Here is a 27,962-nt window from a genome sequence, read left to right as displayed (position 1 = left end):
TCTTTCAGTGCTGGACTTCTTGCCTAGAAGTCACTTGGTAATTATTGCTTCTTACCCTTCTCTGACATCTCAGCAGGACTGCCCAAGTTCGCACATTTCGGGGAACTTGGCCCCAGGCTTTTTCCTTTGAGCCAGAAGATGAAAACCACACCAGGCAGGGAGTCTCTTCACTTGAATGAAGCCAATAAAGCTCAAAAGAGCAGAATTATGCATTATTTAGCATCCAATCAGCACTGCCACCAGGTAACATTTCGTACCCCGGGCTTTTTTTTTTAATCTAGGATTCATAATTAAGGCCTTTTGTTACCAATTTTGACATTTTTCCATGCCTTTTCAGATACAAGAGCGTGACTGGTTGGAGGAGGCCAAGATCAGTTCCACCTGGGGAGCTCATTCAGCGGTGTGGCTCCTTCCTCCCTCTGGCTTGTCTCACTCAAAACATCACAATTCCCCAAAAGACACCAAACCCAGTGATAAAACCCATGGCCAGGACGTTGTACAAGGGTTTGAGCCCCAGGACAGTGATGCTTTCTACCACCAGCAGCACTCGACTGGTGAGAAGAGATGGAGGATATCTTGGTGCACGTGGATGCAACCAAGAGCCTTTAGAAATATTTCTGAAGTATTCTCCAGACCTAAGTCATATAGGAACTCTTCCATTCTTGTCTTCATTGTTTTCTCTTTCGAAAGCCATCGCTAGAGCTTTAAGCCAACTGCTGAACAACTTCATCTCAATCTCAGCAGTGAGAGCAAAGCCACTCACACTAAAAACCTTAAAGAGGGAAAAAAAAAATAATATCCGAAGCAAACGAGGGCAGAGCCAGACCCCAGGAGCAATTATCAGGGTCAATCCCTGCCCGACACTAATTCTCCGCGTCGCGGCGTGAGTCAATGACTCGCCGCATCTCCGCCGGAGAAGTGATGTTTAACCTCCTTCTTCCTGGATGCTCTGAGGATTAGTGGCCATAAAGCAAGGGGAAGATTAAAAACGTTTTAAGTACGCCGTTCAAATTGAGCCTGACCACAACAAGAACACCCTTAAAGCCCCGAAGTGGGGACTAAAAGCACGTGTCAGTGTTAAATTGCATGGATAGCAGTATATAAAAATGTAAGGATTTCGTACAATTGCATTGCACTTCCCCAAATGATGATAACAGCAAGGAAATAAACTGAGATTGCCAACCCTGCCTTCAAACAAAAGGACAGAAGTTGCCCATTTTTAAGATAAACAGCCCCCAAAGACCCTATGCATTCACCTAGGTCTTTTTTTTGTGCAGTATCTTCAATAAATAGCATGGGTTACCTCCACAGTTTTTTATTTTTTTTATGTTTTGGGGGGTAGATAACCCTTTTATACAGTGCTTTTTGCAGATGGGGGAGGAAAAAGAATTTCCTCCATCGGCAACCCACACCCACAAAGGATCTGAAATCCCTCATGGCTCGTTTCAGACCCTTCTCCCCATGCAGCTGGAAATGCAGCAAGGAAAATCCTGCTTGCTCCAGCTTGCTGAGTAGGAATTTTCTGCAAAACGCCGACCTGTCTCCACTCTGTGCATGAATTCCTGGGGGCGCACAAGGAAGATGACCTTCTCCTGGGATTTATGCTTTGCAAGAGGTGTTGGGGTGAAGAACGCGGCTCTTCTTCGTCCTCAACGAACAAGGTCGGCGGTTCCTCAGTGTGCAGTCTCGAGTGAGTTGCCAAAAACTCACCTTTTATCAGCTACCTGATACCCAGATGCTCTTTTTTGAGTTGGGATTGCAATGGGCAGATCTCTCCTTCAGTCCCTGGGAAGCATCACCTGCAGTCTCTCCTTCTTCATACCCTACTTGGATAAGGTGCATCCAGCTTTTTCTGCAAATCCTGTGGTCCTACACCACTCCTGTGCTTGTGGGATAACTCTCCCAAAGCTTCACCCCCTCCTCCCCGTCCCACCTCTAACCCCAAGCAGCAGACATCCCCCTTGGTGGACATCATGTAATCACGTGAAAAATTAAGACAACCCAAAGAAGTGATGGTTTCACACCAATTTAACACGCTCAGAGGCCTCAGTCCTGCTCAGAGGACTCATAGTCCCACCATGCTCACGTGCATCCCAGCTGCCTAAAGCAGATCATGGCTTATCTGATAAGAGCAAAATCCCACATCTGTCCTCAGCAACACGATAAATACGGAAATAAAGCAAAACACTGCATCCATCTGGGGAAGGCGCTGCTTTTGCAGACCCGTAAATATCTCCAGGTACCACCAAAGGTGCCTCCTCACTCAAAACCGTGTATTTGCCACATTTAATTCCCTATTTTTGATCTGACTGTGGGATCTGACTGAGCAGCCCTCACCTGGCCATCTGCTTATAGGCTTCCTCTGCCACCGCAAAGATGTGGGGATCCATGTCCCCCATGTTCTGGCCGCTGTAGGCGTAGATGACATCTTGTTCGTAGATCGGCAGCTGCTCGTAGGGATTGATGGCCACGAGGACAATGCCTTAGAAGAGATAAATACACAGATAGGTTACAAAGCAAGCCTGGAGTTAATGCTTCAGGCTTTACAGGGCTTGCCTTAGTTGTTTCAATTGATTTTTATTTTTTTTTTTTTTTTAATATGATGCTTGGGGAAAAGAAATGAGAAAGGAATGGGAACGACTCCTAGTTCTTATCTCGGCATCTCCATCAAAGTGCTGCGATTTGATAGCAAGGGAATAAGCTGCAGGATAGCTACAGAGGAGGCACATGAAACTGGTGAGAAAAATGAATAGAAAATAGAAAATGAATAGAAAATAATCTCCGTTGTGCAAAGGCGGACTTTCCCCTGGCTTAACGTCTTTTCAAGGGCAGTGCTCTACAGAAACGTGCCAAGCATTTCCTCAACAACCCTACAATGCACCACCTCATGACAGCTGTACATGCCCTGCCACGCAAACTGATTCTTGGGGAATCTTTAATCTGCAGCACTGTGAGCAAAATGATCTCAAGTGCCAGCAAAAGGGTTCAATATTCGATATTCTCCTGCTTAACTGCAGAAAACTGGCTGAGTCAGCTTTTTATTCCTAATTTTATTTTTATTATAAGGGTTGCGAGCTGTTGCTATCCATCCACAGGTAGCTGCTGCCTCGAATGATTTTGGCAGGCCTCTCTCCCCAGGGATGACAAAGCCAAGTTTGCAGCTGGCCTCCTCGTGCTCTGAATTTTAGAGTCTGATGACCCCAAAAATCATCAAGAAAAGGTGTGTCTTGCAGTCTTTTCCACCCACACGCTGCTAACCTCTGCCATCAACACTCATTTTCTTTGGAGATCACAAATGCTGGATGGAAAGGTCTCCAGAAAGGAGCTTCTCTTGCAAAAAAAAAATAATGCTCGGCAACGCCACTAACCAAACATCATTATTGCCTGCTCTTCCGTAACGTAATTGCAGAATTACGTTCTGTAATTCTTCTCATGACTGGATAAATTGTGCAATTTTCTGGGACACCAAATCCCATAGATCTGGTCCCCGTTATAAACCCGTTACAGCAGGAAACTCTCTTTTGGGAGGGAAACACGCCATGGACATGGAGTTGGATGACATCTTCCTGGCACGTTGCTGTTCTCCCATGGTTTGATAGGTCCTACTTTTTCTCCACAGACCTCCAAATTGGCCTCAAAGTCATCTAACAAGGCTTTTCCACCAAGAATCGTGTACTATGTCCCCTGTCCCCAGATATGTATAACCCAAAACTTGTTGGCCACACGCGTGCTTCCCACCCACCCCAAACTCACAGTCCTGGACCTTACTCACGGCACAGCCTCTTGCTCATGGTGTGAAGAGGTTTCTGAGTAGTTGTGCTCTAACCTGCTGCTTTCCAGGAGATAAACACATGGTCTGGACACTTGGACGTCCTCAAACATCAATTTTCAGAGAGCAGCCTTCACCCCAGCGGGGCGTTACGTGCTAGATGACCAACTTATCCGAGGAAGAAGAGTTTGGGAAGGAGCCTTTAGCCTACAAGACCTGGACACGGCCCCACCACGATACTCACCACAGTACGTGTAGATGTGGTTGGACTCGAGGAACCTGACTTTGAGGTTGTGGAGGACCGCAGGCTCGTGCAGGTAGCTGAGGGCCGTCAGGTCATTCTCTCCCACCAGGATATCGGGGTTGCGGAGGAAAGGCAGCTCATTGCCTTGGAGGTCAATGGGGTACTCGTAGAGCTGAAGAGACACGCACGAGGGACGTGAGAACACAAAAACCAACAGCTCCTTTAATATCTTATAATTTATCCAAGGATAACTCCAGCTTGAGAAAATGCAATGCCTGTACCTTCTACTTTAACTGTAATTAAAGACTTTCGATGTTAGATGCTACAGGGACCTGGATGATCCAGAAAAGAAACCCCTTTGCTAAAGAGCTTGGAGATGACCATGGCCAACAGATGGTCTTAGGAGACAGGGATGGTCCAGAAACTCCAACCCGAGCACACCTGGGTTGTTTTCAGGCCAGGCTTGGGGCAAAAAGCCTTTGGCCAGTAACAGGAACCATAAAGAAAACCCCAGCTGATCCAAGCATCTTCATGTTCTTTGAAGGACAGCCTCATTTCGGAATAAACCACATTCTTCCCAGCAGCATGATTTCTCAGCTCATCTTTAATTCAGGCTACTTTAATACTCAAATCCTTGCACCCCTTCAGGCGGAGAAGGACAGGGAGAAGCAGAGTCCCTACTGCTTCAATTTCTGCAGAGCCGGGTGATAACGTTGAAGCATACGGCTGCCCATATGCCAAGTGCTCCTGGCCCAGCCCCAAACGAGCAGCAGAGCCACCAACTAAAGAAAAAAGTGTATTTTTTTTTCTCCCTTTGCAGTGGATTAAAAAAATCAGTGTCTCAGGAAGGGGTCCCAACGCTCAGCTCCCAGCCAAAGGCAGAAATCCAGTTTGCAAGCAGAAGGAAACCACCACTGGATCGCTGCCTAAGTCAACTGCACAAGGATCACCCCACGTACACAAGGACAGGCTCACACGACGTGTTTGAAGATCTCAGGCTGGTTTTGTACTCTAATCCCACGCAGCCGAGGCCGATTTTCAAGAGTTTGCACTCAGCCTCCCATCTTAATGGCAAGCACACCAGGGATCCCCTGTGATATTTAAAACTGAGCTGGTCGTTGGGAAGGAGCACGCTGTATGCAGCCAGCAGCCACAAAACGCGTGAAAATTCACTTAAAATGCAAGGACAAAAGGGAAGCATTAACCCGTTGGGTAATGCATGTTGGCTGTCAGGAATAAAAGGCTTGCTTTCAACAGCTTTGACTCCCCTGAAGTTATTTATACTCTGATTTTTTCTTTTTATCTGATGCACACCTGCACGGTTCCCCTTCGGTGATGCTCTCCAGCCCAACTCGATGTGGATCCAGGCAGGGCTTTGTGGGGAAAAGCATTAAGAAGGTGTTGCAGGAATTATTAAAGGAAATAGCTCCTGTATCCCTTCACATCTTGTTTGACAGAAACAGATGTGATCCAACCAAAAAAAACCTGCTCTGACTCAAGGTACAACACAACGTCGAGTGACAGGTACAAGGTTTAAAACAAAAAGCTACGTGTTACAGTTGAAAACCACAAAATAACTTGGAGGAAAGACTTCAATTTAATAACCTACACTCAACTTCAGCTCTAAAAGAGATAAAGGGGACAGGGAGCTGAACTGGCACGTGCGGATGCTGGGCTTTGACGTGCTTTTTGGTTGCAGACAACCCACCGACGTGCCTCCTGCTGGAAAGAGAAAATGGGGAGGACAACGAGCACGGCAGGGACTGACCCCAACAGAGCCAAAGCGCGCCAGGCATGCATTTCACCACAAATCCCTTCCTTTTCAAGCCCAGCGCGCTGACGTCCTGCAACTGGCCCGCGTTTGCTGCTCTGAAAGCAAAATAGTTTTGAAGAGCAGCCTAATCAAGCGTGCCTCATTCCTGCTCTCCGTCTTCCCATTAAATCCTTCAGGAAAAAGTATTCCCCGCGTGGAAACGGGCGGCTGGCACGGGAGGTGAGTTGCTCACTGTTCTCAGAGCATTTCTAAATTGGAGAAAGCGACCTCTCTCTTAAAATGTTTTAGCTACAGAGCAGGTCATCTGTTATATGATAAAGGAAACCCTGTTTGCTCAGTGAGGAAAGCTGGTTTAGGTGAGGTTCTTCACAAAAATACTCGTTTTTCTTCATCCAGGTGGGATGCACCTCGTGGCAGGTGCATGGCACGGCTGCTCCCTTCCCAAAAAACACCCAAATCCCCCTGGTGAACTCCACGTGCAGCCCCTATAGTTATAGGATGTCCCAGCCCACGAGCTCTGGGAGGTGGACAGACAGCAGCCACTGTGCCCCAGCCTCTGTCCTGCTTATTATTCCACGTAAAGAATAAATATAGGCCCCGAAAAAAGTATTTTTTTGAATGTAGGATCATGTCCTGTTTGATTTTCCATCGGTAGCCAGTCTCAAGGAGGTGCCACCAGCCTCGCTCCTTCCAATTTGCTCAGCAGCAAAACCCCAGAGCCTGATATTCCTAACAACATCTCTGCCGCTACATAAAAATAAAATTGCTCTGCTATCACAGCTTTGCCAGAGGCTGAAAGGAGTTGAGGGGGGTCAAAGGCTTTTCTCGCAGCCTCCTCTAACACAAGCAGGGGAGAGCTTCAAGAGCTGAGGCAGCGAGAAGCATATAAAATGTTTTCTGAAAAATGTGAGATGGCTCAGGCTTTTTTTTTTTTTTCCCCCACCCATTAATTTGAGAGTTTCAATTACCGAAGAGAATAACAACGTTCAAAAGCTTACAGTTTCATCTTCAAGCTTCAGCTGGAGGCTTTTATCTCCCTCTTTGTAATCCTTGATAATTTCGGCCGATTTCCAAACTTCGTCGGGGTCAGGAATCCAAACCCTGGTGTACTGCGGAGGGGGAGAAAGAAAAAAAAAGCTCAAAGACGGGGAAAAAAAAAATAATAAAAGCTCGAAACATCAAGAAATTAAGTCAGAAATAAATTAATTCCCCACGGACACAATCCACCACTCATTGTAAAGTCAGAGCTGCTAAAACATTGTGTCAGCCTGGAAATAAAAGTCCTAATTTGAGGTTTGGGGGTAAATTATAAGCCAGCAGTCTGATTTCCAAGCAGATTTTCAATCAGGTCTCTCCCGGACAAGGTATACAACTGGCTTGCTACCAACAAAGCAGGGTACAAACTCAAGGTAAGCAGGGAATTTAATTTCCAAGCCCCTTTGAGAAGCTTTTTATGAAACGCTGCAATTGCAACTTCAATAAATACTCTGCCTTGGCAGCCTAAAAGTTCCCCCCTGTGCCAAAGAAATAACCAGTGGGGGGCCGAGACCTCAAATATTTGCTCAAAACACAAGAGTTTGGGGCAAATCCAGGCGACGCCGACAGCGTTGCAAAACAGAGGGGTTTGGTCCTTGTCTTAAAACATTAAATAATATGTAAATATAGCAAATACCCCCGGGTGGTATGGCCAGGAGCCCTGTTTTTCACCTTGCTAGGGAGAAGGGAGCAGGTCAAGCCGGGCACAGCCTTTCCTCGTGCCCTGCTCCTCGCCCCAGTTTCCCCGGGCTGATCTCTCCTCCCAGCGCCCCGGAGATCAAAGGCGTTCCAGAAATGCCCGAAATAGTCGGGGATCAGGACGTACCCGCCTCGAGGCAGCCACAAAAATCAAAAGCTTTGTGGGTTTTGTATCCCTTTGTCCGCCCGGATGGCAAAACTACGGAATGTCAATAATAAAAGTGCTTTTCCTCGTGCGTACGCACGGCCAAGGGATCGTGCAGAGGGGAAGGCGTCTTCGCAAGCTCATTCCCGAGCTGGGAAACCCCAAAGCCTTCCCACCCTAAATGAATAGCCGCTGGGGAGAAGAGGCTGTTATGACCGGAGCTGAAAGCATTTCCTCAAGCATCCATAATGCTGTGCAAAAAAGGGAGCACTTTTTTTTTTGTGCACGTGCATTTGCAGCATCCTCCCCTCCGTCCTTTTTCCATCCCCGACCTCCATCCTTTCCCGGCAGCGACACATCCCAAGCACGTTGAACCTCCCACCATCACCAGCTCCTCACAGTTTTCCCCAAAAGCTCTTTTCCAAGCCAGCCCTGGACAGGACGAGGAGCTCTTGGGGAAGATGGATGAGCTCAAAGCCACCGGGTGACCAAAACTGAGCCCCGAGGGGAGTCCCCATCTGGGACGGAGAGCCTCTACTTCTACAACCTCACCTCTGGCGCAAGTGTCCCACCCTTGGGGACACTTTTCCAACGTGGTTTTTGTGTTATTTGTGCTCGGCTTGGTGGCTGGCTCCAAATCCTGGCTCAAAACCCAAGGGGGAAAATCAACATTTGCACCCAACCCAACCACAACTGGAACAACCCAATGCTCTTGAAGCCTTTCGCGCTATTCCACCCTGATGAAGCAGAGGTTTTGGTGAATAAACTCAATCCCTGCCTCATGATTTGATTTGGATTTCAGCAGGAGGCCGATTAGGAGCAGCATTACACGGGAAGGGACGGGATTTGTTCGGCTGCTGGGCGCTAACGCAGCCTCCCGGGCAGCTAGAAAGGCTCAAACACAAACGTTGGCCAACGACAAGGTGGGCACCAGGACAAATATCTGGGTGTTTTGCTTCAAAAATGAAAGCATGCTTCTATTTTTCCCCTCTCTGCAGTGGGCCAGTCTCATTACACGTGGCTGGAAGAAATAGGACGGTCCAGTATTTCCGAACGGTCTCAAAGAAGGCACACCAAAAGAAAATCTGTTTGGAGACCTGTGGATCGCTGCCTTTTAATTATTATGCTCAATTCCAACAGTGGCAGCCTCTCAGAAGGAGATTTTCACCCTTGGGGGTGGTTTCTGCCCCACGGGGCCAGCTGAGATCAGGGCCACCACCTGCCTGTGCCACCCCAAGGGACTGCGGTGTCCCCAAGCTGGCCAGAGGACACCCGCCTGTAGGAGGGGACCCTTGGGATCCCCACTTCTTGCTCACCATAAAACCCCAAAAGGCAGAAAGGAGAGGTCATGCAAATCACTGCATCCTTCTCAAAGCACTCAACTTCCCAAACCCTCTTGGAGCCTCACTTTTGCACGTGCTTAGCCCAAAGGAGGTTTGAAAAGGAAACGAATTGATTTCATTTCTTCAGCCCTGTCTAAACGGAGCTGGAAAGGCTCAGGGGCCACCCCGGAGGCTTTTTCGTTGCTAAACAACTGGTGGGAAACGCATCGATCGCTGAGGAGTCGAGCAAGAGGCGTTTTAGTAGCGATAATTAAAGAATTCCAGCAGTAAGGTAGAAGGAGAAATCGTATTAAAGCTATTTTTTTTTTTTCACTTAAATTCATCCAAGGTGCCTCCAAGAGCTCTCCCTTGAAGCGCTGGCCCTCCATCAGCACGCTTTCGTCCACCAGCCCACCTTTCTCATCCTCCCCACCATGGCAAGAGCCTTGCCATGGGCTGGGAGCTTTCCAAAAGGTATTTCTGGGTGTTTTCTCGGGACGAGGCACTCGTTTGCCCTGCCCCGAGCCTGCCCCAAGCCTCTTGTGTGGATCTGCAGAGACTTGTCCGCCTTGTACCCGGTTTTCTTGCTAAACGACTGCTCGTAGGGCACCCACCAGCACCTTCGTGTTCAGCGGGAGGATGGAGAAAAAGCCAGCAGCAGGACGCACGAACCAACAAATACCCAAAAAAAAACATGGGATGTGAGAGAAATTCAGGGCAGTCCTTCTGCAGAAATTCAGAGAAAAGCCCGCCACGTATTTATACAATTCGTTTATATATAAATATATGGGATAGAAGGCTGATAGAAAGAATATAAGGCTAATATAAAGTATAAAATAACCTCAAACCAATGACTAAATAATTATAATAGAGGCTGAGATTCAGTTTTGATGAATAATGCACACCCTGGCCTCTTTTCCTCACGGGATATTGAGACGGGCAGCGCCCAGGGGCTCTCCAAATTTAAGCCCGTGCCCAGCCTTTTCGCCTCCCTCACACATTTCGTCTGCCAAAAGACATTTCGGCTGCCGTCCCGGGGAGAATCCCCAAGGGACAGCCTTGCACAAGGGCTCTTTTTCTTCGGGAAGCAGCTCAACCTGATCCCTGGCCCCTTCAACCTGTTCTCAGAGGATGAAGCCAGGTGCTGCTAAAACAACCCGGGGAAAGCGCTGCTCTGCTTGGTAAAGCTGCTCGAAGCTTTTAACCCGGCTGTCGAAAGAACGGGGTTTGGGAAACCCGTCCTCCAGCTGGAATAGGGCCAGCACAATTAAGAGGAGGAAATCCTAATTCCTCCCCAGCGAAACGTTTCGCCCTCCCCCGTCGCGCGGCACAAGCTCCGCGGTCTGAAAAAAAAAAAAAACGTTTCTCCAAAAGTGGGTCACGTCTCCCGGCATTACTGAACCTTCCCAAATTTCCCCCGCTTAGTCCAAGGCAATATCCTCGCTGACATCTGAGTGATTGAGGCGGCGTGTAATGCCATTTTTCCCCTGAATGAGCCACATCAAAGAGGTTTCTCAGGCGAGAGATGGCAGGCTGGATAAAAGAGTTGCCAAGCGGATTGCCCCCAAAATATTACCGGAGAACATGAAATGGTTTCATTATTATATTATTTTTTTTAATTGTTTTCGTTCCTTTAGAAACGTTCAGACTTGATTCTGGCAATGCGTAACGATGAGAAACCACCTCCAGAGGCCGAAACCTCGCCAAGTTATGAATGGAAAGATTCAATAGTTAAATCCACGCTCGCCCACCGAAGTCTCGGGGATTTTCTCGCTTTCCTCCACCAGCTACGACATCCAGGCATCCCCTAGCACAGGGACAGCAACAAATGGGTCACCCTGGCCATTAGTTAAAGCCCGAATGAGTGATTAGATGAGAGCTGGGCAAAGTTTAGCCAACAGCAGCCGGGCTTGCCTTCTGCTCATTCACTCCACGTGACCCCAAACTTTGCACCGGGCTGCGAGCACTTTTTTTTTTCCAATTAAAAAATAAAAATACCACCGTGAGAGCGCGGAGAGCCTGGAAAATCAAACGGCTTTACCCTGAGCAAAGGGATCCTTTAGGGTCCACAAAGCCACTCGCCTCCATCCAGCATCGCGGGACCGTGCCCCTAAAACCTCCGAGCACAGCGGGGCTGGAGGGTGGCTGCTGTTGAGCTCTGCAAAGCACCAGAGCTTTAATTTCACTTGAAACACGTCGATATTTGGATTTACATGCTTAAAACACCCTGTTTTTTTTATTATTTGTTTCCTTTTTAAAAAGAAAGCGGGGTAGGGGGAACGTAAGGGCTCGTCTCGCCACTGTGCAGGGAGGAACCAGTTGTCACCCCACCTGGGATGGGTCCAAATGACAAGAGGCGTAAAAAGGAAAAGGAAAAAGAAAACCGAGCACATTTCAACCCCGGTATTTCAGCCTTCCTATCCCTCTGGCCAGGGCGTTTGTAACGCCAAGGGCCATAAAAACCCTGCAGGAGAGCTCTCGGTGGGTACCGCTCCTCCGCCCCGCTCCCTGCCCCAAAACCAGCGCAGCGCCCGGGTTAGCAGAGCTCAGAGTTTAATTAAGAAGCAGAAACCCACCAGGGAGGCACTCGGCTTAATTAGACCGAATTAGATTGAAAGTCACCGCTCCTATCAGCTCGGTATCTCCGCATCCCCTCGCTGCCTTGCGGTACCTTCCGCTCGCCGGGGACGTCAACTACAAAATTCAGCACGTGGGCAAACCCCTTCCCACATCCAAACCCCATCTCCAGATTAAACAGAAAATAAAAGGCAAAGCAGCCTCACCTCTTGCTTTCCTGTGTGCTCTAAGTGCCACCCCACACCTTTTTTTATTCATTTTCCACGTTTTTTTGACACCGATTTGCTCAGAAGCACGTCGGCGCTCCGGCTCCCTGGGACAAAAAGGCAGCTAAAGGTTTGCCTCGGCCCCAAGAAACCATCCTCGTGGGGTTTCTGCACCAAGCTGGACGTCCCCAGTGCTGCCCTTGGAAATTTGGAAGAGGGACTCTAAAACATATCCGAGGGTCTTTGGGTTTGAAGAGGCGCAACCCGTTAGGGCGCATTCCTGGGATGCAACATGTCATTCGGAGGAGCGAGGGCTGTGATTCAGCCACCAGACAAGCCTTTAAAGGCGTTTAACACATCCCAGGAGCACGTCACGCCTCCGGAAGGGTATGGAGGGGCAGGGCGAGGACACAGGTTCGCCTGGGTGCCCATCCCCAAGAAGACAAAGCCGGGCAACCCCAAGCAAGAAGCCTCGTCCTTGGCCAAGAGCAGAGATCTCCGCTGCCTGCCAGGGCTCCGAATTTTGCTGCAGTCCTTTTCCTGATCCCAGCCGTGCTGTTTGCAGAAGAGGTCGAAGAGCAGAGGGTAACCCCCCGCTATCGGCCGTTTATTGCGCCTCGGAGGGTGCAAAGTCCACCCCCGAGCTGAAGCCGGGCTCTTTTAGGGCCGTGCTTCCAACAACCACCCCAAGGCCAAGCCCGGCTCTCTGCTCCTTTCTCTACAACCTCATCCACGGGGTAATTCAAAGGAGTTTCGATCTGCTCGGCCCTGCGGTGACCGCGAGCCCCACGCCGCAAATCCGAGCGTCTCTGGAGGCGAAGCTCGCGGAGGGAGGGACGCTTCCCCTCTTATCCCATTACGGGACAACGCCGGCATCTGCCCGGGCTTAGAGGGATTGAGCTGCCTTGGCTGCGTTTTAGCAGCATCAGCAAGAGGCCAAGAGGAAACCGGGGCCGCGCTGGGAGCGCGCGAGCAGCCCCAGCACGGTGCCGGCGCTCGGTCCCGCAAAGCTCCAGCCCTTCTCCACCTGGGACACGTTTTATTCCGTTTCTTATTTCGTTATTTTTATACAAAAGGGAGCCCTCCGTGGCTCCACGCCTCCCCTACTCGCTTCCCTCTTCCACTAGGGCCCAGCGGCACCGAATTCCTGTGGGGCACAGGAATAGGAGCAAGCAAAACCCACCCGGGCTCTCCCCCCAAAACTATTTACCAACGCGGAGCCCCACGTGCTTGAAGCTTGATGCACACCGGCTGCTTGGGAGCCACTCACCTGCTCCTAATTAGGCACAGCTGCTAATTATCTCCTTATTAAACGCCAGCCCTGCCTTCTGAAGGGTCACGGGATGCAAAAAGGGCCTTCCCCAGGAGTTCACAGCTGCCGATGTTTCCAGGGCAGGTTCCTCTCCTGCCTGCTAAGCTCCTCGGGGTAAAATGTTTATCAGCGTGGCTTAACGAGCACTAAATGAGCTCTACTCATCCCACAAGGGCCCAGGAGACCTCCTGCGAGCTTCACGTGGAAGCTGAAGGTCTCTGAGAGGTCTCAGCCGAAGCTGCGCCCCGAACCACGCACGGCTCCAACCTGCCCCGCTGATGGGCAAGCGGCACGGCCAAACCCTGCCCCAAAGCCTCCCCTTGATGCCCTGGATCAGCCCCGAAGCTCGTCAGGAATCTCGTTATGATTAAAAATCAATTGAAAACGGAGCACAAGGGTGGTTACCGAATCCCCATAACATCCCAGGTGCCTCGCAGGACAGCCATGGGATCACCCACAGGCACCTCGCACCCTTTTAACACACAAACGGGAACACAAACCTAATTGAGTTAGAGTTAAAATGCACAACCCGGGCTAATTAATCTAATGATCAAGTTCATAATCAGCTAACCCGAGCATTACAACCTGCCCACAGATAGGGACAGAGCAGCGCTCGTGGCGAGCCTCCTCCCCGGGGCCATGGAGATGCATCTGATCCCATCTCCATTTGGGATCCCCCCAGAGATTTCTCCGTGGAAAACCCAAAATTTTGGTTCAGGAGGGCTCCCGAAAAGGGAGTAAATCGGTCAGCTGAATCCACCGGGGATTTTCACGTTCACAAGGGGTTCAAAGGACGAGCCGCCAAACTCGCCGTTCATCCCGCAGCCGTGCCGCGTGGGCAGCCCCGAAAAGAAACCCGAAAATAAGCGGTGCCCGACCCCAAATTACATAAGGGCTGCCTGAGCTGGGTGCAGGAGCAGGAACCCACAGCGAAGTTGGAGCTGGGAGACCGAAAACCACTCCTTGAAAGGGCTGCTGCCAGCCCAGCAGTGTCCCCCCATCCACCCTGACCGCGCTCAGGGGAAGAAAACCCTTAAAAATCCTCCTTAAAACCCTAAAATCCTCGTTATTACAGCAGGCGATGCCGGCATCTCTCCATCTGCCAGCATAAAAAGATTTTAAAGCCAACAACTTTTCTCTCCTCGCACGTCCCCACAGCAGTAGGGGACCCCACAACGGTGGCTCCACGGTACCAGGCGTCACCCCAAACCCTTTGCAGGTCGAAGGGGCAATCCCAAGGGCACTTTTTTCCCCCTTTTTCTTCCTTTTTTCTTTTTTTTTTTTTCCCCTGCACCTCACCTCCACCCTGGCATGCAAATGCCATTTGCTTATCCGGAGCAGTGACCGACCCGCGAGGGGAGAAACGGGGAAAAAAAAAGAGAAAGAGAGAAGAAAAAAAAGAGCAGAAAAGCCCCAAAAAATCCAAGTGCCACCTCTCCTAGCCCTAAAAGCAGCCCCCGGGCTGGGTGGCAGCCTCCCGTGGGGCACAAATCTGGGCTCCTCTCTCGCCCATCGGCCATGTTCCCCTCCCTGCTCGCCAGGAGGAAGCGGCTCGGCCTCGCCCGCTGCTGAAAAAAAAAAAAAAAAGAGGAAAAAAAGCGAAAAAAAAGGCAAAAAGGAAGCATTTGGGATTTGTTGGGAGTTGCCAAAGCCGGAGGGAAATCCACCGAGGAAGCCGGGAGCGCTCCGCCGCCGGGAGGTTTCCTCCTTCCCTCTCCCCAAGCCCCGTGTTTCAGGCAAGGAGGGGAAGAATTCCCCTAAAAAAAGTTCCCGGACGGGAAGAGGAGAGGCTCAGAGCCGCACCTTTCGAGCCCCTTTTGGGATCGACGGGGCCAAAATCGCCTTTTTTGCCCCCAAAAACCCCGGCGAGCCCCGCGGGGAGCCGCGCGTCGGGGCGCGGGTGCGGCGCAAGGGGAGGGATGGAGAGGGATAAAGGGGGGGGGGGTGTCTATGGGGCAGGCAAGTTGCTGCCCCCTTTTCCCCAGAGCGAAACGACCCCAAAAGCCACCGATCTTCCCCCAAAAAAGCCCTCGGCTCACCTTGGTGTAGAGCTGAGCTGCGGACATGGCCGGGCACGGGCAGCGCTAGGCGCGGGGCATGGGGCCGGCAGCTCGCGGGGGCTTTTTAGGGTTTTGGGGGGGGATATGGGGTGGGCTGCCGGCCCTATAGGGCGACAGGGCGACAGAGCGACCTTTACACCCGCAGCCGGAGAGGGAGGAGGAGGAGGAGGAGGAAGAGGAGGAGGAGGAGGAGGAGGCAGCACCGCCTCCGCCGCGCCCCGCTCAGGTAAAAGGCTCGGCTGCTCCGTAGGACTTCCTGGGTGCCGGCTCCTCGCCCCAGCCCATATTATGGGATGCCACCTTGGTTTTCCCCCACTTTTTCATTTTTATTTTTTCTTTGTCGCAGCCGTTTTTATCATTTTCACCGGTTTTAGTATCGTTTTCACCGTTTTTATCATCGTTGTCAGCGTTTTCATCATCAGCATCATCCCCCTTTTTAGCATCACCGCCCTTTAATTATCACCCCCCCCCTTTTATCTCCGTCGCCCCTTTATTTCCACCCCCCTTTAATGATCACCCCCCCCCCCTTTTACCGTTTTCAAGCTTTTTTCCCCCAGCCTCTCCCTCCTCCTGCCGGAGGTTATCCCCTCGGGAGACGGAAACCCCTAATACTGAAGGGGAAGCGACCCTAAAACCTCTCCCGTTCACATCAAAGGTGTGAAAATGAGCCAGATTCCCTCTTTTTCCCCTCAAAACAGAGCCAGCAGCTTCCTGGGAAGCACACAGGAGACGCGTGTCCTCCCCGGGGTGGCAGGGAGCAGCTCGTCCTCGCTCACCCCATAACCAGAATCCGTTTATTTGCCAGTATTAGGGGGCATTAAAGGAAGAGCTGGGGGTGAAGATGCAAAATTTCCGGTTAATATCGCTCCGCTGGGTTTTAGGGAGGTGTAGGAAGGCTTTTGGGATGGATTTCTGCCTACAGCCACCTGAAAAATACGAGTCCTAATTCAGATCCCCCCTTTAAAACCCCGGGCAGCCCGGGAAAAGTAAAAGAAGCAAGACGAAAATTCCTTTTTTTTTCATCTCATCGCCTCCATAGCGAACGTAAACGCGTACAACCCCAAAATTTGGCCCCAAAACTTCACAGCAGAAGTTTTTTGTTTTGTTTTGTTTTTTTCCAAACACGGGGCAGGGCAGTAAATAAAATCTACATGGCTTATGCGGGGCCGTAGCAGTCAAGGAAATTAATCTCTTAATCATCCTGCCCATTTGAGCTAGCGGTGAGAGCAGAGACCTGTGGCTGCCCGGGCTCTCTGGATTGATGAAACTACCTCAGCAGGGATTCCTGAGCTCTAATCCCAGCTATTTTTCAGCTCCTCCACTCATATCCCCACAAAACAGGCAGCCAAGTGTGCTGGTATTCACCAACAGGCAGCTGAAGCCTGAAAACAGAAGGTGAGGAGGAAGAAAAAGGTGGAAGAAACGTTTAAAAAACCACAATCTGGCCATTAATTAACTACTTTTAAGGCTGCTTTGCCTTAAAAGATGACAGAACATGGGACCGAGCACCTGTATGTTCAGACTGGGGCACCGGAGGCGATCCAAGACGGTCCAAAGAGGCAGAGTTGCCACCAAAAGGATAAATAATCACCTTTTTTTTTTTCCAAGAAAAGGATTTCCTCGGATCTGCACAATTATATCTGCCCAAAAAGAGGTTTCAGCTATCAGAATATGCACTCTTTGCTGTCTAGCTAAAGTAAAATAGCTCCGTAGATTTAACAAGGAAAAGGAAGATAAAACACTGAGCACCTTTTGTCTCGACACAAAAAAAAAAAGGTTTTGCCAATATTTGCAGCTCGAAAGGTGTTTTAATAAAAGTTTGCTGAACGTCCTCTACAATTTTTTTTTTTTTTTTTTATTTTAAATAACGCCTGCATATCCTTCACGTCATCAGCATCATCACACCGCAGAGAACATGCAGTATTTTTGTATTAAAACGTCACACGCTTTGATTTTTTTTTTTTTTTTTAGAAAAAAGCACAGTGGGGAAAAAAAAAATTTAAAATATATTTCTTGTATTTGCCAGTGAAATATTCTGAGTGTCACAGCGGAGGAGGGTCAAACCCAAATCGGTTACAAACACGCCTAGAAAAGGTTTTTAAAGGCAACCTAGAGTGAGTTAAAATGTCATAGTTAAGTGATCTTGGGAGGTAGACGTGAGTTTTCTTCTCAAAGGGTGAATTTTTGCTAGTTTCTCGTCAGGCCTTGAGAGAGCGTCCTGGATCCTTTCCTGGTAAGCTCGCTCTTCTGCTAGGCCCAGCTCGTATTCTTGCTTCTTCTCTTCTTCCTCAGCATCACGGGCCCGTTGCTGATGGGCAATCTGAGCCCTGAGCTGCTCTTGGTATTCTTTTGCTTCCTTCAGTTTCCTGGAAACGACAGGTAAAAAGCTTATTTATGAAGTGTTGGGTTAAAAAAAAAAGAAAAAAAATGGTTTTTTTTTAATCTGTTATCATTCAACCTCGGACCAAAGGAAGGTTCAAAACTCTTCTTAGGAGAAGAGAGTTAACTTGTGCGACTACAAGCAAATTAATCGTTGTTCAGAGCACAAATTCTGTTGTATTTTACAGAGCAGACCGCAAAATTCGTGCTTAATGAGAAATAAAAGAGCAAACAGCACCCCTTGCCATCAGCACGCCTTCCTCCGCCCCTCGCAGTGGCAGAAAGGGGAGCAAATGCGTCAGGTTTCAGTCCTCCCCGGGCTCTGGCTCACTGCTGAAGCAGCCTCACGCCCAGTTTCCACTCCCTCGTGGCGGAGATAACAACGGGTTTCTGCCAACAGGCGAGGCAGGGCGCAGGCTCGTTGTGCTAACGCCGTGGGAAATGGCTGGCAGAAGAAATCAGGGATGTTACCTGGCAGAGGGTGAGATATCTGCCACATCCAGATGTGTTTTCAAGAAATTTATCGGTTGAGGCAAGAGGTATTGGCTCTGGAAGGAGTTTACCCGGTCACATCCCATAAACGGGTGTGGAGAAAGGGCAGAAGTCCAAAAAGGGAAACGGGAACGGGAGAAATAAAGCCCTCGGTGCTGGGTTTTGCACGACACCCAGAGGAACGTTGTGGCTACTGCGAAACGAAAACGTTCTCGCCCCGAAGGAACTGCAAGGGAAGGGGAAAGCCACGCAGCTGGGCGATGGGGTCTGGTGGGTTTTTTGGTGTTTTGCTGCCTGACGCCGCGGTTGTTGAAGGGAGGAGTGTGGGTGAGGTTTGGCAATAAGCTGAGGAGGGTGAGCAACCACCTAACCTTTCATTAAGCCTCCCTCCTCGCCTCTCAGCGGCTCCGAACGCGAGGGGACGCGTTTGATAAACAGAAAAACGCAGTCGGGAACCGATAGGGAAAAAAAGGGAAAGGAAAAAAAAAAAAAAAAACTCCCCAGCGTTCCTACAAAGCTAATTACGAGCGAGAATTCTCCAACCCACACGCTTCAAAAAGGTTGATCCGCAATGCACCGAGCCAACGGGCAGAAGGAAAAATACCTGGCGTGTTTTTCTTCCTCCACGCGTTTGAGTTCTGCCACGGCCTCTGCTAGTAACTGCTTCTCCTGAGCGAGCTCTTCCTGCTCCTTCGCGTTTCTCTGCACTGTAAAAAAAAAAAAAAAAACAAAAAAAAAACCACAAAAAGACTTTTAGAAGATAAAAGTCTAAAAAGTCTCAGCCTAAACAGCAAGCCTGAGCTTTGTCCTTTCCGAAGAGGCACCCAAAAAATGGGAAGCTTCACATTTATGCAGTAAGTTTGCTGCACAAGCAGCTGTTATCACTTACTCTTCTCCTCAATCTGGAGCTGCCTCGTATCCAGGACGTTTTTCAGGAGCTGCTCTCTAGCCTCCTTTTCCAACCGCATTTGCTCAGCCTTCTTGGCCCAAACCTTCGCCCTCTCTTCCTCGAGGAGCTTGTCCACTTCTTTTTCTCGCTCGTTTTCCTCCTCCAGCTGCTGAGCCAGGTGCGCCCGGTAAGCCTGTTGCTCCTTGAACAGCTCTTGCTGCAAGCACACGCACACATTTGCAGATCTGAGTTCAAGAATTTAAAGATACACTTCAAAAAAAGCGAAGAGAAGCAGCGGTTTGTGGCCCGTGTGGGAAGCAGGAGCCTCGAGCTGCGTTCCAAGCCCAGAAGAGCCGTGCAGAAATGCGTTTTCTGATCACAGAAAAAGTTTATAAAACATCCCTAACCCACGTGAGCTTCCAAATACCTCGTGCAGAGTAAGGAACGCAGCTCCCTGCTCGGTCTTAGTTACTCTGAAATCATTTTTCACCTCCAAGTTGGGCAATCTACTTGTGCTAAGTGCAAAAAGTGAGACACGTCCATGGTTTCGTAGCCTCCCCGAGATATTCCATGGGAAATTTTGCACCTATATATCCAGCTAATAATAAAACATCTAAAACTGTTTCTTGGCTGTCTAATAAACCAGAACGTGGCAAATATTTACTTTCCTCTGCAATCACAAATATTTAATAAATCAGGTCCGGGAGACAGACAAAGTCTTCCCTAATCTCCCTTACATCCATGCAGCGTAAGGACTAAAAACCTCACGTGGTTTATGCAGAAGGAAATCAGCGTGGAGGGGCAGGAGGCCAGGATTTGCTATAAACCCCCAATTTTTCATCCAGCCTGGTAGCTTTGCTGCCTGCAAGACGGGATTTAAAGTCCTTGCTGTGATTTTAAGAGATAATGGGGTTTTTTTTAGGAAAGCAGAGTGCTGGCAGGAAGAGAGGCAACAGGTTATGCGACAAAAGAATCGACTTGATCACAGAAAAGGTCTCGTGTCTGATCTCGTTTACACTGTGCAGCTCCACAAAGAGCAACAAAATTAGTCCAGGTGAGGTTTTGTCCCAAAAGTTCACAATTCAAACCTGTAGCCCTTACTTTCCTCCTGGTTTTCTCCTCGGGGTCTTCCTCAGGTTTCCAAGGCGATTTTTCTAAGGTTTTCATCTCGAGGGCAAGCTCGCCTTCTTTTTCTTCATTAAGCCGCTTCCTCCTGTCCTCCGCTGCGCCGAGCAACATCTCCCTGCATTCCTTCTGCTTCTGTAATTTCTCCATTTGAAGTTTCTCATTTTCAAGTTTCAGCAGCTGCTGCTGTTCTTCCTACAAAAGGGAAAAATAGCCAGCTTCAAGCAAAGTGACTACTAGGATTACTTTATTTGGAACACCAAAGAGCAAAGATAAATATTAAAAACCATTTATTTCTGAGAAAAAAGAATTTTAGAGAGTGTCGTCCATTAAAGTTGTTAAAACACGAATGTTTTACCGTGTTGCTCCTTAAAAATTCAGGATTTTCTCTTTAATTATCACAGGAATGCCTGACATCCACACTCCAAATACTTCAGGCAGGCAGACAGACATCTCTTCGGAGAAATCTGTATCCCTGCAGCACGTTTAATCTACATCCAACTCTTTAAACACAGCCACAACCTCTACCCAGTAACAGAACCGCGTGTTCCTCCCATTTCTGGATGTTATCTGCTCAAAGCACATTTCTGTTGGGCATAAAGTGAGTAATTGCTTCTTTTTATTACGATGTAATTAAATAATGGGCAGCTGTTGAATTTTCCTGGCCTCAAGTCATTCCATTTTATACGGGAAAGAACAGAAAAACGGGCAATAAAGCTGAGTTCTTAAGAAAGAACCAATGAAAAAATAAAAATACAGACTTGAGATCAAACTTGTGTATGTGTATTCAAGATTATTCAGCTAAAAAAGTCCCAAAACAGCATCAATAAAGTAACTTAATCACGAATACTCATGAATTATGCTAAGTTTACAAGCATAAACTGTGCTCGAACAAGCTGTTAACAGCACATGCCCATCATTAACTTAGCTACAGGTGTCCGAAACAAGGCCTCAGCTTTCTCCGAGGTATACGCTGCTTTTTCTTAACCTCTTTTTAAATATTATGGCTCCTTCAAAGCGTAAATAAATCTCCTAAAACGCATCAGAAAAAAGCTTTTTGTTTCTTCCAGAAATTAAACCACTTCACCAGAAATTTCTGTTCCTGATGGAGCTCAAGACAGCTGTCTTCAGGGGAAGCTACGAAGTCTCCTATTCTAACTTCTTTTTCTATTTCTGTTTCTTCTATTTTTTTCTCTCAAAAGGCCACTTAAGTAGAAGTGGTTTTATTTTCGGAGGATCTGGAAGTTCCTTAGAAGTCGTTACAAGAAAAGAGCTTTATTCTGCATGATTTTAAATGAGTGAAACATTGCAGTCGAGTTTGGAATAAGAACTTTGATGTTTTACAGCCAGGATTTTCAGAGCTTCCGATTCCTTCCTGTCATTATTTTTTAAAAAAGCAGTGGGATATTTATCTCGCCAACATCAGCTTTCGGTGCCCTGCGTGGCCAGTCAATTGCTACGCACCGATAGCTGCAAAACGAAGATGAAATTTGAAATAAATCACGAAGTCAATGCCAAATGCTGCTCCGCCGAAGTCGGCTCAGCTACACTGCAAGCTCCCCCTGCAGGGGCAGAAAGGGATTTTCAAAGAGTACTGAAAAGGGATTTTCAAAGAGTACTGAAAAGGGATTTTCAAAGAGTACTGAATTGAGGATGATCTGGAAATTACCAGCAATCGAGCCTCTTCTTCCTTCAGCCGCTTCTCCTCCTCTTTCTGAGCGCTGAGCACCGCTACCTGGGCGCCGAGGACGTCCAGGATTTCCCGCTTCTGTTTGGATGATTTCTGCATATCCACCGCCTCTCGCCTTTCCTTAGCCAACCTGTCCTCCTTCCAAAGCTCTGCGAACATCTCCTCCTCCTCCTGCTGCTGTTTTTTCAGTTCCTCCTTCAGAGTCAGCTGGGCCAGCCGCTCCGTGCACAATTCCCTCTGATGCTGCTTCATCCGCTGCGCGCGGAGCTCATCGCATCGTTCTCTGGAGTCAGAGCATGAATTATGTGGGTTTTTTATATGAATATGCATATTTTTAACGTATAAAACACACTTGTTCAAACATTTAGGTTGCTCTTTGTTCAAATAAAGACCTAGACTAGTTTATTCGTCGCTTGAAAGCTCAGTCCCAACCTGAAAACCATTTAAGAGCAGAAATTTAGGTTACACTGTTAACCAAGAACCACTAGAATTGCATTAAATTTGAAGTTTTGTGGGATATTTCATAGAAGCTGCAAGAAAAGAAACGACCAAACTAAATTTAACATGAACAACCATTTTTAAAAATGTGGTTTTAAACCCATTTTAAACCCATTTTGTGTTTTTAATGTGTTTTTAAACCCATTTAATGTGTTTTTAAACCCCTTTAATGTGTTTTTCAAACCCTTTTCAAACCAGGACATATTTCTAACCCTGGGATCCTTCTTCCGACTCCCAGGTAGTCGTTACTGGTGATTACGGACTACAGGACTAATTGGTATTCATGAAAAATGTTTTTCAACTGTTCTGAGGAAAAACATTGCCATAATTAAGATTGGAAACGCATCGTTAGAAAGAACTGTGTCACCTGAACGCAGCGGGTTCAAAGTTCTCTCAGCAGCGAAAGGATGAAGAATGACTTCTTCTTTTTCACCTTTCTAAACTCATCTGAATTTAATTGAATTCTCGGAGAAGAAAAGTTCAATCAAAGCTTGGCACGGGTCGAATTTTTACTACGAAATCCCGCTGGAATTGCTCGATTTCATCAAAAGGAATTTCTTTCGAGCAGCTTTGAGAGTGACCTATAAACATCTGCTCTCCCAGATGGCTGCTTTGCTTCCTCACTTTGCTACCCTAAGCTTCTTAACGCCCCAATCGTGCCCGCCTGGAGCCGCTTCCCAAAGCCAAGCTGCGTTTATTCCCCACCCCTCACAGTTATTTATTCATTTTATGGCTGTTGTATTCAGTCGCTGCAATAACAACGTCCTCTGCGTGAATGCTTCTGATGTAACCACAAAAAAAAAGGAGGTGCTGGAGGTTTTATGCCAGTTTTAAGATGTCGCAGGTTGGTTTTTGTTAAAGACACCAACGTGGGGCAGAGAAAAGCCCGCTCAAGCCCACGATGAAACGCTCCACCCCTTCCCACAAGGTTCAACGTTCAGTTTTGCACAGGAAAAGGGCAGGCTCGCGTCAGGTTCCCTATTTATCTGGCACCTAAGAACGCCAGCAACAAGCGGCACCACAAATAGAGCAGATTTCGGTCACAGCTGGCACACAAAGCCCCAGTTTTTAGGTGAAAAAAAAAAGAAAAGCAGGTGCTGCAGATTTCCCTACCACCGTGGGAGACTCGGAAGCGACGTTTCAAATGATTCCGCTTCCATTAACGCGATTTTCATCCCTCAGCCGAGCAGATCTCCAAGAATTGAACGAGTCAGACGGGATGCCAAGGCCTCGGGACCCGAGGAGCACCTGCAAATCTCAACGACTTCAAAGGTCGTTGCCAAACTTGGCATCCAGGAGGACTGGGCAGGGAATTTCAGGTTGCACGACAGCTTTATTCTGGAAAAGCGGGCAATAAATAAAGCCAGCAGCCTTGGGCAACCCTAACTTCCCAAGGGCTTGCCATATATGAGCTTAAGAAGCAGGATTTAGGCCAAATAAATCTTCCAGGAACTCTTTTCATACCACTGAGCTAAAACTCTACCCAAGAACTACAAAAACATCCAATTTGGCAGGGGATTCTCACACGGGACAAGGATTTCTGCGCTTTCTGTCACCTTCTTGTTAAATCGCCTTTTAGGATTTCCATCCCCCAACTCTGTTTGATGTTGTTCTGGACCCACCTGAATTGCTGCTCCCGTTTTTCAGCCACCAGCTGCTGCCTTTCTTTCTCCCTCTCCTCCCGCAATAATTTCGCTCGCTCCCTCATTTTCGCTTGCCTCTCCAGCAGGGTTTCTTCAAACGCCTCCATCTCCGCAAAATATTTATTTTCCTCGGCCTCCAGAAGCTCGCGGAGCCTGAAGGGAAGAAAACCCTCGAATAAAAACCAGAATAATTTATCCGTTGAGTGATTAAGTAAGGAACCGCGCTCTTCCCCTCGCATTTACGCCGCCCTTACGCGAGGATGGCCCCACACAGCACCAGGCTGCCCCGAAATTTCGTGCCTGGAGCTCACCAAAGCCCGGCAGGGGACGCAGTGCTGAGCAGCCCGCGCTAGGTGGCCCCGCCGAGCAGGGCCAGAAGATCCCAGCGGCTTCCTCGCAGCTCACAGCCGCTTGCTATCAAAAGGATAACGGAGAAAACTTCTTTCCGAAGCTCGGCACAGCGCAGTGCTGTCGTGGTTTCGGTTTTTAGGGTTTTGTTGTTGTGAGTTGTACTGGTGACAAGAGCCCAAAAGCTCCTCTTCGTTTTATGTTGCTTAATAACACAGACCATGCCATAACACCTGGGGTAATATCTAAAATCAAGCTCTGCTGAGTGTTTTTCCCCCCATAATCACCCCTCTAAGCACAGAATTAAGTGGAAAACAGCCGGGCGGACACGGATTTGGGCTCATTCCTTGCTACCTCTCTCTTCTGTCATCAATCCCTGCCTGACACTCCTGCATCGCCGCCTCGACCTTTCTCTGCACGGCTCTGTGCAGCCATTTCTGCTCGTTGCGCTGCTGCCACTCGTGGACGCTGCGGCAGCGGTTGTAGAGCTTGAGGAGAGCGGCGTATTCCAGGAGCTCCTCTTCTCTGTCTCTGCGGGCCAAGACAAAATTGTCATTTCTTCGCTCTTTAGGAGGCCTGGCTCTCTGTAACAGACAGAATGGCAGCGATGAAATTACAACTTTTTATTTTTTTTTTTAATTCAATTGGGGACCGAGTACATAAGGGTGTCCTTCTTGTAGCGAGGGGCCCAAAACCGAACACAGTACTCGAGGTTGGCCTCACCAGAGACGAGTACAGGGGGACGATCACCTCCCTAGCCCTGCTGGTCACACTGCTTCTGATACAAACCAGGATGCTGTCGGCCTTCTTGGCCACCTGAGCACACTGCTGGCTCATATCCAGCCAAAAAACAGCACAAGAGCGTCACGAAAGGCCTCGAGGAGCTCCACGCCGCCCGTTTACCCACCTCACAGCTTAAACCTCAGCCTGTCCACCTCAGCTGTCTCCCCCTGACGGCCTTACACCCCTTCGACCTGGCCACACGCCCTCAGCCCGGGCTCGAACCCGCCTCCTGCTGGCCCCACGGCCAACCCCAACACCAAGAGGCACCCGCTTGGAGCCTCCTAGCCCTGTGGCGGCTCCCGGCCGCTCACCAGCGCCACAGAGTGCGGGCAGGGCCCCAGCACCTCCCGCCGCCACCCCGCGCCCCTCCGCGCCGTCATGGCCGCCGCCGCCTCTCCCGTTGCTATGGTGAAGCGGAAGTGACGTCACGACGCAAGGGACGCTCAGAGCGGGCGGGAACCCTACAGGGGGTGCGCATGCGCAGTGCGCCCGCGCCGCCTGAGGGAGCACAAAATGGCGGCCGGGGGTGGGGGCGTCGTCATGTCGCGATGTCGCCTGTCGCCACAACGCGTTGCGAATTGGGGCTGCTCGGCGAGAATGCGGCTGCTGAGAGGGGGTGGGGGTGGTGCGCGGCTCTCGGCAGCGCCTCAGGAGCTGCGGTCGCTTCAGGGTCGTTGTCCGCAGTGAGCTCGCCTGGAGGCCCCGGGACAGGGCTGCTGCCAAGAGCTTAAAGTGCTTTTTTTTTTTTTTTTTTTTCTTTTTTCCCTGACGTAAAAACCCCTATGTACGTGCTGAGAGGGCTAAATCTCTTGGTACGCTGAAGTTTTGATTAATATTTGTGGGAAAAGTAAGTAGGAAATGCCTTAGTCAGCACTTATCACCAAAAAAACAATCAGTTTTATGTATAATACAGTAGAGAAATGTGCAGCATTTCACCTCTTTAAAATTTTAAATAAACAATGGAGCTGCGGAGCTTCTAATCCCACTATTAATTCTTTCTTTAAGTCCCTTTGCCACCTGTAAAAAATGTATTCCTAATTTTAGCGTTAAGGCATGGGTAGTTGGTGATTTTATTCTTATTTTACGTTAACATTTGATGAGAAATCAGATTGTTTTTAGTTCCCATGCCAAAGGGGGTCCTGGTCAGTGCATTCTCCAGGACTTCCCCAGGGTGGGGACATATATAGGATATATATAGCATATATTGTCTTTTATTTGTTGGCTTGGATCCCTGAGGGAGTGTTGTAACTGCCTGCTCTGGGGTTGTGTAAATAGTTTGGGGGCTTTTTTCTGTTCCAGCAGGAGCCACCCCCTTTTGTAATCTGACTGGCACTGTCAGAACGCCTTTATGGGGTCAGGGCAGTCGCTTTAATGGGTTAGTCCTAACGAAACGGTAAAAATCCCTTATAACTACACAAGCCCTGAAGCAAAAGGGGATGTTGTGGGGACTTGCTGGGTGGCCAAGTTCCCATTGGGCAGAAATTACGCCCAAAAATGTTACAAATCTTGTAAAGAGTAGATCTCAGGAGACGTTCTGGTCCTAAAACCTGCCAGTTTTCAATCCAGACCCCACAGCACAGCACCAACTCTTGTCAAAGGCACTGAAGAGGAATCCTCCTTGCTGAAACACCTCTTGCTGAGAACTTTATAAGAAAATAAAAACATTTTACGCTCGGCGAGGGGCGGGTAGGGCAGCACCACGTGGCAGTTACTCGGCAAACGGGATTCTGGTTTTAACCGGCGCCTTTTTGTACCAGGAGGGAAAACCCAGGTGAAGCCCACAGTTCCTCCCAGGTTCTGAATTTCTGAATTCCCCTGGGTTTTCCTCGCTGATCACGCTCCAGACCACCTCCAGTTCCTCCGGTCCCGCTTCCTTTTAATCCCTCCTGCCAGAGCTTCCAGGCAATCTTCAAAATCCGTGCTCAAAAAAATCCTAACTCCTTTTTTATTATGTTTTTTTTAAGGTCCAGCAGGTTCCTTTATTAATCTCCCGGAGGGATTTGCTGATCGCTCCCATCCACATGATCGTGTGAGTCAGGGCCAGAAGACACAACCACGCCGAGCACGAGCAGCAGAGATCACAACTTTTACTAGCACGCGTTTCAGGAGCAAGTTTAAAATCAAACCTTTTTTTAGTCCCAAACTACCAAAATGTCAAGTTTTGCTGCTAAGAATTCCTGCAGCCCACGAGTTCTGCAGATGTTCAATCGTGCAGCTGTAATTAGTGTCAGTTCTCATAATTATTCAGGGATATCTTTACTAAAACGCTTGTTTCTTTCCCAGATCTGCCTCCCCTTGGAATCGCACAGGACCTAGGAGAGGTCTAGGACAATTTCCCTAGTGTAAAAAGGAGAAAATGTCATTTTTTATTGTTGAAAAAATACCATTTTTTAAAAAAAACACTACTGGGACAAGATTTGAGCCTTTAACCCAGCTGAAATATTTAAATAATATTTAAATAATATAAATAATAAAGAGGAACCGAAACTAAATTTGAGTTTTGAGGCTTTTTGCTAATTCACCGATCATCCAAAGGTTCCTTCCCTGTAGCTAACAAGCTCTCTCCTCTGCATTTTCCTCCTCGATGCTTTTTACGTGAAGGTTTTCCAGAGATTGAGCTGTTTTAGTGGATTTGAGAGAGAAGATCACGCTTCTTTTGCATCACCCTCACATGCCAAGCGCAGGAAACTGCCCCCAGCCGCCCCCGTTGCGACAGGCAGTGTGACTTTTGCACAGTCGGTCACCAAAATGTCACTCATAATCCGGCGGCTGGCACGAGGAGAAACGCTGAGGAAAGATTAGATCAAAGTGGAGCAGGGGGAAAGGGCAGGTTCCACGGAGATGGGTTAAGGTGGTGATGGTCCCGTGAAGTTTGATGGGCTTTGTGCTAGAAGATTGAAAAAGTTGTTTGCAGGGGTGGCAGGGCTGTTTGGTGAGGGGTTTGGGGAGACTGGAGTGAAAAGGGGGCGGAT

At 48.7% G+C, this 27,962-nt stretch overlaps 2 protein-coding genes across 3 annotated transcripts in view; both read right to left on the bottom strand.

Moving 5' to 3' along the window:
- MYO5B (myosin VB) overlaps positions 1 to 15,268 on the bottom strand; it is a 70,410-nt gene extending 55,142 nt beyond the window's left edge. For both annotated transcript variants that reach the window (XM_032206436.1, XM_032206437.1), the window contains exons 1-4: positions 15,123 to 15,268; positions 6,786 to 6,896; positions 4,014 to 4,185; positions 2,338 to 2,482 (exon numbers count right to left, since the gene is read on the bottom strand). In XM_032206436.1, coding sequence (XP_032062327.1) covers positions 2,338 to 2,482; positions 4,014 to 4,185; positions 6,786 to 6,896; positions 15,123 to 15,149 — 455 coding nt within the window. In that variant the 5' untranslated portion in view covers positions 15,150 to 15,268. The remainder of the gene's footprint in view (positions 1 to 2,337; positions 2,483 to 4,013; positions 4,186 to 6,785; positions 6,897 to 15,122) is intronic.
- A 1,838-nt stretch (positions 15,269 to 17,106) lies between these two features.
- CFAP53 (cilia and flagella associated protein 53) lies at positions 17,107 to 25,370 on the bottom strand. Its single transcript, XM_032205516.1, has 8 exons — positions 25,302 to 25,370; positions 24,562 to 24,791; positions 23,839 to 24,012; positions 21,698 to 22,001; positions 20,005 to 20,223; positions 18,904 to 19,120; positions 18,619 to 18,721; positions 17,107 to 17,509 (listed from the first exon to the last, which is right to left on the bottom strand). The coding sequence occupies exons 1-8, from the start codon at positions 25,368 to 25,370 to the stop codon at positions 17,263 to 17,265; spliced, it is 1,563 nt and encodes a 520-aa protein (XP_032061407.1). The 3' UTR covers positions 17,107 to 17,262.
- Between the last annotated feature and the right edge of the window lie 2,592 nt (positions 25,371 to 27,962).

The sequence above is a fragment of the Aythya fuligula genome, chromosome Z, assembly GCF_009819795.1.
Source record: "Aythya fuligula isolate bAytFul2 chromosome Z, bAytFul2.pri, whole genome shotgun sequence".
Lineage (NCBI taxonomy): Eukaryota > Metazoa > Chordata > Aves > Anseriformes > Anatidae > Aythya > Aythya fuligula.
This window is presented reverse-complemented; position numbering and strand designations above follow the sequence as displayed.

What these genes read in the sequence shown, in the direction of transcription:
- CFAP53 (XM_032205516.1), bottom strand. Translation starts at nt 25,370, where the DNA reads ATGACGGCGCGGAGGGGCGCGGGGTGGCGGCGGGAGGTGCTGGGGCCC. An exon ending in GCCCGCACTCTGTGGCGCTG is followed by an intron (nt 24,792 to 25,301) that starts GTGAGCGGCCGG and finishes TGTCTGTTACAG; the next exon opens with AGAGCCAGGCCTCCTAAAGA. An exon ending in GAGGAAGAAAAACACGCCAG is followed by an intron (nt 17,510 to 18,618) that starts GTATTTTTCCTT and finishes TGTCGTTTCCAG; the next exon opens with GAAACTGAAGGAAGCAAAAG.